The sequence below is a fragment of the Oncorhynchus gorbuscha genome, unplaced genomic scaffold (assembly GCF_021184085.1).
Source record: "Oncorhynchus gorbuscha isolate QuinsamMale2020 ecotype Even-year unplaced genomic scaffold, OgorEven_v1.0 Un_scaffold_5384, whole genome shotgun sequence".
In the NCBI taxonomy this organism is placed as follows: Eukaryota; Metazoa; Chordata; class Actinopteri; order Salmoniformes; family Salmonidae; genus Oncorhynchus; species Oncorhynchus gorbuscha.
The window spans coordinates 1-12,500 of NW_025749196.1; the positions used below are offsets into that span (position 1 = coordinate 1).

The 12,500-nt window shown below is 45.4% G+C and overlaps 1 protein-coding gene across 1 annotated transcript in view; it reads right to left on the reverse strand.

The window, feature by feature from the left end:
- Positions 1-1,468: 1,468 nt before the first annotated feature.
- The window catches only part of LOC124029064 (serine/threonine-protein kinase SMG1-like), a gene marked incomplete at its 3' end in the record, with an annotated part of 24,888 nt that continues 13,856 nt past the window's right edge, over positions 1,469-12,500 (reverse strand). The window contains exons 4-9 of the mRNA XM_046340916.1: positions 11,423-11,548; positions 10,184-10,256; positions 9,355-9,441; positions 3,695-3,879; positions 2,105-2,326; positions 1,469-1,570 (exon numbers count right to left, since the gene is read on the reverse strand). Coding sequence (XP_046196872.1) covers positions 1,469-1,570; positions 2,105-2,326; positions 3,695-3,879; positions 9,355-9,441; positions 10,184-10,256; positions 11,423-11,548 — 795 coding nt within the window. The remainder of the gene's footprint in view (positions 1,571-2,104; positions 2,327-3,694; positions 3,880-9,354; positions 9,442-10,183; positions 10,257-11,422; positions 11,549-12,500) is intronic.

Sequence of the window (12,500 nt, forward strand, 5' to 3'; positions counted from 1 at the left end):
AGCCCAACATCCTTAGCTAGCTAACATTACATCTCTGTGTTTATCAGAGCCCAACATCCTTAGCTAGCTAACATTACATCTGTGTTTATCAGAGCCCAACATCCTTAGCTAGCTAAGCTAACATTACATCTCTGTGTTTATCAGAGCCCAACATCCTTAGCTAGCTAGCTAACATTACATCTCTGTGTTTATCAGAGCCCAACATCCATTAGCTAGCTAGCTAACATTACATCTCTGTGTTTATCAGAGCCCAACATCCTTAGCTAGCTAACATTACATCTCTGTGTTTATCAGAGCCCAACATCCTTAGCTAGCTAACATTACATCTTCTGTGTTTATCAGAGCCCATTAATCTCTGTGTTTATCCTTAGCTAGCTAACATTACATCTCTGTGTTTATCAGAGCCCAACATCCTTAGCTAGCTAACATTACATCTCTGTGCTAACATTACATCTTTATCAGAGTCCAACATCCTTAGCTAGCTAACATTACATCTGTTATCAGAGCCCAACATCCTTAGCTAGCTAACATTACATCTCTGTGTTTATCAGAGCCCAACATCCTTAGCTAGCTAACATTACATCTCTGTGTTTATCAGAGCCCAACATCCTTAGCTAGCTAACATTACATCTCTGTGTTTATCAGAGCCCAACATCCTCAGCTAGCTAACATTACATCTGTGTTTATCAGAGCCCAACATCCTCTGATAGCTAACATTACATCTCTGTGTTTATCAGAGCCCAACATCCTTAGCTGGCTAGCTAACAACATCTGTTTACATCTCTGTGTTTATCAGAGCCCAACATCCTTAGCTAGCTAACATTACATCTCTGTGTTTATCAGAGCCCAACATCCTTAGCTAGCTAACAACATTCAGAGCCCAACATCTCTGTGTTTATCAGAGCCCAACATCCTCAGCTAGCTAACATCACATCTCTGTGTTTATCAGAGCCCAACATCCTCAGCTAGCTAACATCACATCTCTGTGTTTATCAGAGCCCAACATCCTTAGCCCAACATTCTTAGCTAACATTAAATCTCTGTAACATTAGTGTGCATCGTCTCAATGCTCCTTTGGGGCAAAACTCTTGCAGACTCAAATGATCACTAATCGAACACAACAGCAAGTGGCCACTCGATAAAGGGCTTAGGGGCCCAAGTGTTGGGTTTGACATTCAGCCTATGGCTGTGGTAGATGGAACTTCATTGGCCCCATAGGTCACAATTCTACACATTTTTCTTATCGTTTTAACTGCAGTTTAAATATAATATATGCCATTTAGCAGACGCTTTTATCCAAAGCGACTTACAGTCATGTGTGCATACATTCTACGTATGGGTGGTCCCGGGATCGAACCCACTACCCTGGCGTTACAAAGCGCCATGCTCTACCAACTGAGCTACAGAAGGACCACTTAAAGGTCAAGAACGTGTTTCCATTTGTCACATCCCTGACAAACACACCCACCTCTCTGTCCCTGTTGAAGCGTAGCTCCAGGAGCTGTGAGGTCGGAGCCAGCAGCTTCTCCACAAACCACGCTGGGAGCTTAGTGTTGATCTGGTCCACAATCTACAACACACACAGAGAGAGGAGAGACCATTAGGAGCAGATAATCAATATGGGGTTATTATTAAGAGGAGAGGCAACACGCTGAATGACCAACCAGTTCTCTGCATTCGGGCAGACATGCATAAAATTGTCAACATGTTTCAGAATGTAGGCCTATATTGGACGCAACATTCAAGTTTCCGCTCACAAAACCAGTCCCCGGCCGTATATAAAACCAGTCCCCGGCCGTATATAAAACCAGTCCCCGGCCGTATATAAAACCAGTCCCCGGCCGTATATAAAACCAGTCCCCGGCCGTATATAAAACCAGTCCCCGGCCGTATATAAAACCAGTCCCCGGCCGTATAAAACAGTCCCCGGCCGTATAAAACAGTCCCCGGCCGTATAAAACAGTCCCCGGCCGTATAAAACAGTCCCCGGCCGTATAAAACAGTCCCCGGCCGTATAAAACAGTCCCCGGCCGTATAAAACAGTCCCCGGCCGTATAAAACAGTCCCCGGCCGTATGCAAACCAGTATTACAACCAGTTCTTACCAATGTGATGAGGCTGAGGACGGCCAGGCTGTACTCTGGGCCACAGGCCCGGCAGGCATCCAGCTGGTCCAGACCGTAGGTGATGACGGCGTCGGTCAGCTGTGCGGACGGCTCCAAGCTCACCAGCAGGACACACACACACTCGTTCCCCGCCGTCAACACCGGCTCAGAGAACAACACCTGCTTGGCCGTCGACACGCACGCCAACACCCGGTTCAAAACCTGGAGAGAGAAAGGAGAGAGGGAGTAGAGGGAGGAAGGAGAGAGAGAGTAGAGGGAGGAAGGAGAGAGAGAGTAGAGGGAGGAAGGAGAGAGGGAGTAGAGGGAGGAAGGAGAGAGAGAGTAGAGGGAGGAAGGAGAGAGGGAGGAAGGAGAGAGGGAGGAAGGAGAGAGGGAGGAAGGAGAGAGGGAGTAGAGAGGGAGTAGAGGAGGAAGGAGAGAGGGAGTAGAGGGAGGAAGGAGAGAGGGGAGAGAGGGAGTAAGGAGAGAGGGAGAGAGGGAGTAAGGAGAGAGGGAGTAGAGGGAGTAAGGAGAGAGGGAGTAGAGGGAGTAAGGAGAGAGGGAGTAGAGGGAGTAAGGAGAGAGGGAGGAGAGGGAGTAAGGGAGAGGGAGTAGAGGGAGTAAGGAGAGAGGAAGGAGAGAGAGTAAGGAGAGAGGAAGGATAGAGAGTAAGGAGAGAGGAAGGAATGAGAGAGGAAGGAGAGCGGGAGGAAGGAGAGCGGGAGGAAGGAGAGCGGGAGGAAGGAGAGCGGGAGGAAGGAGAGCGGGAGGAAGGAGAGCGGGAGGAAGGAGAGCGGGAGGAAGGAGAGCGGGAGGAAGGAGAGCGGGAGGAAGGAGAGCGGGAGGAAGGAGAGCGGGAGGAAGGAGAGCGGGAGGAAGGAGAGCGAAGGAGAGCGGGAGTAAGGAGAGCGGGAGGAAGGAGAGCGGGAGTAAGGAGAGCGGGAGGAAGGAGAGCGGGAGGAAGGAGAGCGGGAGGAAGGAGAGCGGGAGGAAGGAGAGAGGGAGGAAGGAGAGCGGGAGGAAGGAGAGCGGGAGGAAGGGCGCGGGAGGGAAGGAGAGCGGGAGGAAGGAGAGCGGGAGGAAGGAGAGCGGGAGGAAGGAGAGCGGGAGGAAGGAGAGCGGGAGGAAGGAGAGAGGGAGGAAGGAGAGAGGGAGGAAGGAGAGGGGGAGGAGGTAAGGTTGTGTTGGGAACAAATGATGTGTGACATATGCCTGGTTAAATACGAGAGTCTGTGTCTGTCTTTCTCCCCATCTCGCCTTACAGAGACGTAATGCCTGTGATGGATGTGTGTGTGTGTCTCTCCGTACATCAGAAACGTAATGCCTGTGTGATGGGTGTGTGTGTGTCTCTCTCCTTACATCAGAGACGTATGCCTGTGTGATGTGTGTGTGTGTGTGTGTGTGTGTGTGTGTGTGTGTGTGTGTGTGTGTGTGTGTGTGTGTGTGTGTGTGTGTGTGTGTGTGTGTGTGTGTGTGTGTGTGTGTGTCCTTACATCAGAGATGTATGTGTGTGTGTGTGTGTGTGTGTGTGTGTGTGTGTGTCTCCTTACATCAGAGATGTATGCCTGTGTGTGTGTGTGTCTCTCCTACATCAGAGACGTATGCCTGTGTGATGGGCGGTCCTCTAATGGGGTTGAAGCGCTGTCCGATGCAGCGCACCACGGTGCTGAACACCCTCAGCAGGGCGGCCAGTTTGGGCAGAGACACCGTGGGAGGGGGGATGTCCTCGTCTACCGCCTCGCCAGAACCCACGTGACCCAGGTCCTGGAGACAGGAAGTGGGACAGGAAGTCCATAGATTTGTTCATGACGTTTCAAATGTTAATTCAACAGGATGTCAGCGACACCAACATGTTCCACTGAAACACAGTGTATTCAGACCCCGAGACTTATTCCACATGTTGTTGTGTTAAACCCCTAGACTTATTCTACATGTTGTTGTGGTGTTAAACCCCTAGACTTATTCCACATGTTGTTGTTGTGTTAAACCCCTAGACTTATTCTACATGTTGTTGTGTTAAACCCCTAGACTTATTCTACATGTTGTGGTGTTAAACCCCTAGACTTATTCTACATGTTGTTGTGTTAAACCCCTAGACTTATTCCACATGTTGTGGTGTTAAACCCCTAGACTTATTCTACATGTTGTTGTGTTAAACCCCTAGACTTATTCTACATGTTGTTGTTGTGTTAAACCCCTAGACTTATTCTCCATGTTGTTGTTGTTGTGTTAAACCCCTAGACTTATTCTACATGTTGTTGTTGTGTTAAACCCCTAGACTTATTCTCCATGTTGTTGTTGTTGTGTTAAACCCCTAGACTTATTCTACATGTTGTTGTTGTGTTAAACCCCTAGACTTATTCTACATGTTGAGGTGTTAAACCCTAGACTTATTGTATGTTGAGGTGTTAAACCCCTAGACTTATTCTACATGTTGAGGTGTTAAACCCCTAGACTTATTCTACATGTTGTTGTTGTGTTAAACCCCTAGACTTATTCTCCATGTTGTTGTTGTTGTTGTTGTGTTAAACCCCTAGACTTATTCCACATGTTGTTGTGTTAAACCCCTAGACTTATTCCACATGTTGTTGTGTTAAACCCCTAGACTTATTCTACATGTTGTTGTGTTAAACCCCTAGACTTATTCTACATGTTGTTGTGTTAAACCCCTAGACTTATTCTACATGTTGTTGTTGTTGTGTTAAACCCCTAGACTTATTCTACATGTTGTTGTTGTGTTAAACCCCTAGACTTATTCTCCATGTTGTTGTTGTTGTGTTAAACCCCTAGACTTATTCTACATGTTGTTGTTGTTGTGTTAAACCCCTAGACTTATTCTACATGTTGTTGTTGTTGTGTTAAACCCCTAGACTTATTCTACATGTTGTTGTTGTTGTGTTAAACCCCTAGACTTATTCTACATGTTGTTGTTGTGTTAAACCCCTAGACTTATTCCACATGTTGTTGTGTTAAACCCCTAGACTTATTCTACATGTTGTTGTGTTAAACCCCTAGACTTATTCTACATGTTGAGGTGTTAAACCCCTAGACTTATTCTACATGTTGAGGTGTTAAACCCCTAGACTTATTCTACATGTTGAGGTGTTAAACCCCTAGACTTATTCTACATGTTGAGGTGTTAAACCCCTAGACTTATTCTCCATGTTGTTGTTGTGTTAAACCCCTAGACTTATTCTCCATGTTGTTGTTGTTGTTGTGTTAAACCCCTAGACTTATTCTCCATGTTGTTGTTGTTGTTGTGTTAAACCCCTAGACTTATTCTCCATGTTGTTGTTGTTGTGTTAAACCCCTAGACTTATTCTACATGTTGTTGTTGTGTTAAACCCCTAGACTTATTCTCCATGTTGTTGTTGTTGTTGTGTTAAACCCCTAGACTTATTCTCCATGTTGTTGTTGTTGTTGTGTTAAACCCCTAGACTTATTCTCCATGTTGTTGTTGTTGTGTTAAACCCCTAGACTTATTCTCCATGTTGTTGTTGTTGTGTTAAACCCCTAGACTTATTCTCCATGTTGTTGTTGTTGTGTTAAACCCCTAGACTTATTCTCCATGTTGTTGTTGTGTTAAACCCCTAGACTTATTCTCCATGTTGTTGTTGTTGTTGTGTTAAACCCCTAGACTTATTCTACATGTTGTTGTTGTTGTGTTAAACCCCTAGACTTATTCTCCATGTTGTTGTTGTTGTGTTAAACCCCTAGACTTATTCTACATGTTGTTGTTGTGTTAAACCCCTAGACTTATTCTACATGTTGTTGTTGTGTTAAACCCCTAGACTTATTCTACATGTTGTTGTGTTAAACCCCTAGACTTATTCTACATGTTGTTGTGTTAAACCCCTAGACTTATTCTCCATGTTGTTGTTGTTGTGTTAAACCCCTAGACTTATTCTCCATGTTGTTGTTGTTGTATTAAACCCCTAGACTTATTCTCCATGTTGTTGTTGTTGTGTTAAACCCCTAGACTTATTCTCCATGTTGTTGTTGTTGTGTTAAACCCCTAGACTTATTCTCCATGTTGTTGTTGTTGTTGTTGTGTTAAACCCCTAGACTTATTCTACATGTTGTTGTTGTGTTAAACCCCTAGACTTATTCTACATGTTGTTGTTGTGTTAAACCCCTAGACTTATTCTACATGTTGTTGTTGTGTTAAACCCCTAGACTTATTCTACATGTTGTTGTGTTAAACCCCTAGACTTATTCTACATGTTGTTGTTGTGTTAAACCCTAGACTTATTCTACATGTTGTTGTTGTGTTAAACCCCTAGACTTATTCTACATGTTGTTGTTGTGTTAAACCCCTAGACTTATTCTACATGTTGTTGTGTTAAACCCCTAGACTTATTCTACATGTTGTTGTGTTAAACCCCTAGACTTATTCTACATGTTGTTGTGTTAAACCCCTAGACTTATTCCACATGTTGTTGTTGTGTTAAACCCCTAGACTTATTCCACATGTTGTTGTTGTGTTAAACCCCGAGACTTATTCTACATGTTGTTGTGTTAAATCCCTAGACTTATTCTACATGTTGTTATGGTGTTAAACCCCTAGACTTATTCTACATGTTGTTGTGTTAAACCCCTAGACTTATTCCACATGTTGTTGTGTTAAACCCCTAGACTTATTCCACATGTTGTTGTGTTAAACCCCTAGACTTATTCTACATGTTGTTGTGTTAAACCCCTAGACTTATTCCACATGTTGTTGTGTTAAACCCCTAGACTTATTCTACATGTTGTTGTGTTAAACCCCTAGACTTATTCCACATGTTGTAGTGTTAAACCCCTAGACTTATTCTACATGTTGTTGTGTTAAACCCCTAGACTTATTCCACATGCTGTTGTGTTAAACCCCTAGACTTATTCCACATGCTGTTGTGTTAAACCCCTAGACTTATTCCACATGTTGTTGTGTTAAACCCCTAGACTTATTCTACATGTTGTTGTTGTGTTAAACCCCTAGACTTATTCTACATGTTGTTGTTGTGTTAAACCCCTAGACTTATTCTACATGTTGTTGTTGTGTTAAACCCCTAGACTTATTCTCCATGTTGTTGTTGTGTTAAACCCCTAGACTTATTCTCCATGTTGTTGTTGTGTTAAACCCCTAGACTTATTCCACATGTTGTGTTAAACCCCTAGACTTATTCTACATGTTGTGGTGTTAAACCCCTAGACTTATTCCACATGTTGTGTTAAACCCCTAGACTTATTCTACATGTTGTTGTTGTGTTAAACCCCTAGACTAATTCCACATGTTGTGTTAAACCCCTAGACTTATTCCACATGTTGTTGTGTTAAACCCCTAGACTAATTCCACATGTGTTAAACCCCTAGACTTATTCCACATGTTGTTGTGTTAAACCCCTAGACTTATTCCACATGTTGTGTTAAACCCCTAGACTTATTCCACATGTTGTTGTGTTAAACCCCTAGACTTATTCCACATGTTGTTGTGTTAAACCCCTAGACTTATTCCACATGTTGTTGTGGTGTTAAACCCCTAGACTTATTCTTCATGTTGTTGTGTTAAACCCCTAGACTTATTCTACATGTTGTTGTGTTAAACCCCTAGACTTATTCTACATGTTGTTGTTGTGTTAAACCCCTAGACTTATTCTACATGTTGTTGTTGTGTTAAACCCCTAGACTTATTCTACATGTTGTTGTTGTGTTAAACCCCTAGACTTATTCTACATGTTGTTGTGTTAAACCCCTAGACTTATTCTACATGTTGTTGTGTTAAACCCCTAGACTTATTCCACATGTTGTTGTTGTTGTGTTAAACCCCTAGACTTATTCCACATGCTGTTGTGTTAAACCCCTAGACTTATTCTACATGTTGTTATGGTGTTAAACCCCTAGACTTATTCTACATGTTGTTGTGTTAAACCCCTAGACTTATTCTACATGTTGTTGTGTTAAACCCCTAGACTTATTCTACATGTTGTTGTGTTAAACCCCTAGACTTATTCTACATGTTGTGTTAAACCCCTAGACTTATTCTACATGTTGTTATGGTGTTAAACCCCTAGACTTATTCTACATGTTGTTATGGTGTTAAACCCCTAGACTTATTCTACATGTTGTTATGGTGTTAAACCCCTAGACTTATTCTACATGTTGTTATGGTGTTAAACCCCTAGACTTATTCTACATGTTGTTATGGTGTTAAACCCCTAGACTTATTCTACATGTTGTTGTGTTAAACCCCTAGACTTATTCTACATGTTGTTGTGTTAAACCCCTAGACTTATTCCACATGCTGTTGTGTTAAACCCTAGACTTATTCCACATGTTGTTGTGTTAAACCCTAGACTTATTCCACATGCTGTTGTGTTAAACCCCTAGACTTATTCCACATGCTGTTGTGTTAAACCCCTAGACTTATTCTACATGTTGAGGTGTTAAACCCCTAGACTTATTCTACATGTTGTTGTTGTTGTTGTGTTAAACCCCTAGACTTATTCCACATGTTGTTGTGTTAAACCCTAGACTTATTCCACATGTTGTTGTGTTAAACCCCAGACTTATTCCACATGTTGTTGTGTTAAACCCTAGACTTATTCACATGTTGTGTTAAACCCTAGACTTATTCCACATGTTGTTGTGTTAAACCCCTAGACTTATTCCACATGTTGTGTTAAACCCCTAGACTTATTCCACATGTTGTTGTGTTAAACCCCTAGACTTATTCTACATGTTGTTGTGTTAAACCCTAGACTTATTCTACATGTTGTTGTGTTAAACCCTAGACTTATTCTACATGTTGTTGTGTTAAACCCTAGACTTATTCCACATGTGTAGAATGTATGCACACATGACTGTAAGACACTTTGGATAAAAGCGTCTGCTAAATGGCATATATTATTATTATTATTATTATTGTGGTGTTAAACCCCTAGACTTATTCCACATGTTGAGGTGTTAAAGCCTGAAATCTTAATGGATTAAATACATTTCCATTGATCATCCTTGATGTCACTACAACTTCATTAGAGTCCAGCCGGTGGAGCGACCCAGAACTGTTGTGTGTGTGTGTGTGTGTGTGTGTGTGTGTGTGTGTGTGTGTGTGTGTGTGTGTGTGTGTGTGTGTGTGTGTGTGTGTGTGTGTGTGTGTGTGTGTGTGTGTGCCAGGTGTGTGTGTGAGGTAGAGAAAGTGTGTGTGTGAGCCAGGTGTGTGTGTGTAGAGTGTGTGTGTGTGTGGTGGTGGTGTTACTGACCTCTGCGAGAGGCCTCCATGTCCTCTAGAAACTGTCCCAACAGCGTGGTAGAGAAGGTTAGGTCTGCTACCCAGAACTGTTCCAGGCAGGAGCACACACACAGGTAGAGACAGAGGTTCGCAACCAGGCAGGGAGGACACAGGTAGACACACAGGGAGCACACAGGCAGGAGGACACACAGTTAGCGCACAGATTCGCACACACAGTTCAGGAGGAGACAGTTCACACACAGGGTTCGAACCACAGGAGGAGACAGTTCGACACACAGTTCGCACACACAGGCACACACAGTTCGCACACACAGTTCGCACACACAGTTCAGGACACACAGTTAGCACACACAGTTCGCACACACAGTTCGGACACAGTTCGCACACACAGTTCGCACACACAGTTCGCACACACAGTTCGCGCGCACACACAGTTCGCACACAGTTCACACACACAGTTGACTTGTGTAAAACCAGAGGTGTCCAACTCATTTTGCCCCAGGGTCCGTATTCAGTGTTCAGAGGTCCGGGCGGCTGCACTCTACTTATTGTGTCATTGCAGGCCATTTCCAGGAAACGACTCCACTATTGATAGTGTTGGGAATTTGATGGTCCTTGACTGCCAATAAACTATGAATAGGGTCCATAATCAGTTTGGTTTTAATCCATTTAAACTATATGGAGTTCAACTCAAACCACCTGTGGGGTCCTGATTGGATTCCCCGTGACAAGCCTGGTGTAAAACATACACTGGTGTCAACTACAGACCTGCAGAAATCTGTCCAACCCCACTGAACTCGGATTATATTCTATAACTAAGAGGAAGATGGAAAACGTGTGTGTCTACTCACCTGAGACCTGCTGAGTCAGAGACTGTTTCTGTGTGTGGTCAATGTGCCAGCCCACCAAGATATCCACCGTATCCTGTCACACACACACAACAGGCAAGGTCAACACAACACACATACTTCACTGTAGACACTCTGGGGGACATTAAGAAGACCTGCTGGTAGAGACAGAGGGAGAGAACCAGGCAGGAGGAGACGAGGTAGAGAGGGAGCGAACCAGGCAGGAGGAGACGAGGTAGAGAGAGAGGGAGCGAACCAGGCAGTAGGAGACGAGGTAGACAGAGAGGGAGAGAACCAGGCAGTAGGAGACGAGGTAGACAGAGAGGGAGCGAGCCAGGCAGTAGGAGACGAGGTAGTGAAAGAGGGAGCGAGCCAGGCAGTAGGACACGAGGTAGACAGAGGGAGAGAACCAGGCAGGAGGAGATGAGGTAGAGAGAGAGGGAGCGAACCAGGCAGGAGGAGACGAGGTAGTGAGAGAGGGAGCGAGCCAGGCAGTAGGAGATGAGGTAGTGAAAGAGGGAGCGAGCCAGGCAGTAGGAGATGAGGTAGTGAAAGAGGGAGAGAACCAGGCAGTAGGAGATGAAGTAGAGAAAGAGGGAGAGAACCAGGCAGTAGGAGATGAGGTAGTGAAAGAGGGAGAGAGCCAGGCAGTAGGAGATGAGGTAGTGAAAGAGGGAGAGAACCAGGCAGTAGGAGACGAGGTAGTGAGAGAGGGAGAGAACCAGGCAGTAGGAGACGAGGTAGTGAAAGAGGGAGAGAACCAGGCAGTAGGAGACGAGGTAGTGAAAGAGGGAGAGAACCAGGCAGTAGGAGACGAGGTAGAGAAAGAGGGAGAGAACCAGGCAGTAGGAGATGAAGTAGAGAAAGAGGGAGAGAACCAGGCAGTAGGAGAAGAAAGAAACACCACCAGATGCTCACATTTGACGTCTGAAGTTGGCGCAAGTGTGTGTGTGTGTGTGTGTGTGTGTGTGTGTGTGTGTGTGTGTGTGTGTGTGTGTGTGTGTGTGTGTGTGTGTTGCCACTCACTCTGAAGTTGGTGCTGAAGACGTGTGTGTGTGTGTGTGTGTGGCCACTCACTCTGAAGTTGGCGCAAGTGTGTGTGTGTGGCCACTCACTCTGAAGTTGGTGCTGAGGACGTGTGTGTGTGTGTGTGTGTGTGTGTGTGTGTGTGTGTGTGTGTGTGTGTGTGTGTGTGTGTGTGTGTGTGTGTGTGTGTGTGTGTGTGTGTGTGTGACCACTCACTCTGAAGTTGGTGCTGAAGACGTGTGGGTAGCAGCGGGCCACCTGCAGGATGCAGCGGACGCTCTGACACAGCAGCTCCGGCGTGTCCAGGTTCTCCAGGATGGACTGCAGGCTACTCATCACCAGCTGACACAAAACATGACACAGACTGTCAGTTACCCACCCTGCCCCTCTCTCAACGTAACCGTCCCTAACAACAACCCTGGGCCTTATAACAAAAACAAATCAGGGTATGAGTGCTGATCTAGGATCAGGCACCCCCCTGTTCAATGTCATCTTATTCATTGTGATCTAAAAAGGTCAAAGCGATCCCAAGTCAGCCCTCCTACTGTGAGACAATATGAACAGGGCCCTGATTCCTCCTACTGTGAGACACTATGAACGGGGCCCTGGTTCCTCCTACTGTGAGACACTATGAACGGGGCCCTGGTTCCTCCTACTGTGAGACACTATGAACGGGGCCCTGGTTCCTCCTACTGTGAGACACTATGAACGGGGCCCTGGTTCCTCCTACTGTGAGACAATATGAACAGGGCCCTGATTCCTCCTACTGTGAGACACTATGAACGGGGCCCTGGTTCCTCCTACTGTGAGACACTATGAACGGGGCCCTGGTTCCTCCTACTGTGAGACACTATGAACGGGGCCCTGGTTCCTCCTACTGTGAGACACTATGAACGGGGCCCTGGTTCCTCCTACTGTGAGACAATATGAACAGGGCCCTGATTCCTCCTACTGTGAGACACTATGAACGGGGCCCTGGTTCCTCCTACTGTGAGACACTATGAACGGGGCCCTGGTTCCTCCTACTGTGAGGCACTATGAACGGGGCCCTGGTTCCTCCTACTGTGAGACACTATGAACGGGGCCCTGGTTCCTCCTACTGTGAGACACTATGAACGGGGCCCTGGTTCCTCCTAGTGAGACACTATGAACAGGGCCCTGGTTCCTCCTACTGTGAGACACTATGAACGGGGCCCTGGTTCCTCCTACTGTGAGACACTATGAACGGGGCCCTGGTTCCTCCTACTGTGAGACACTATGAACGGGGCCCTGGTTCCTCCTACTGTGAGACACT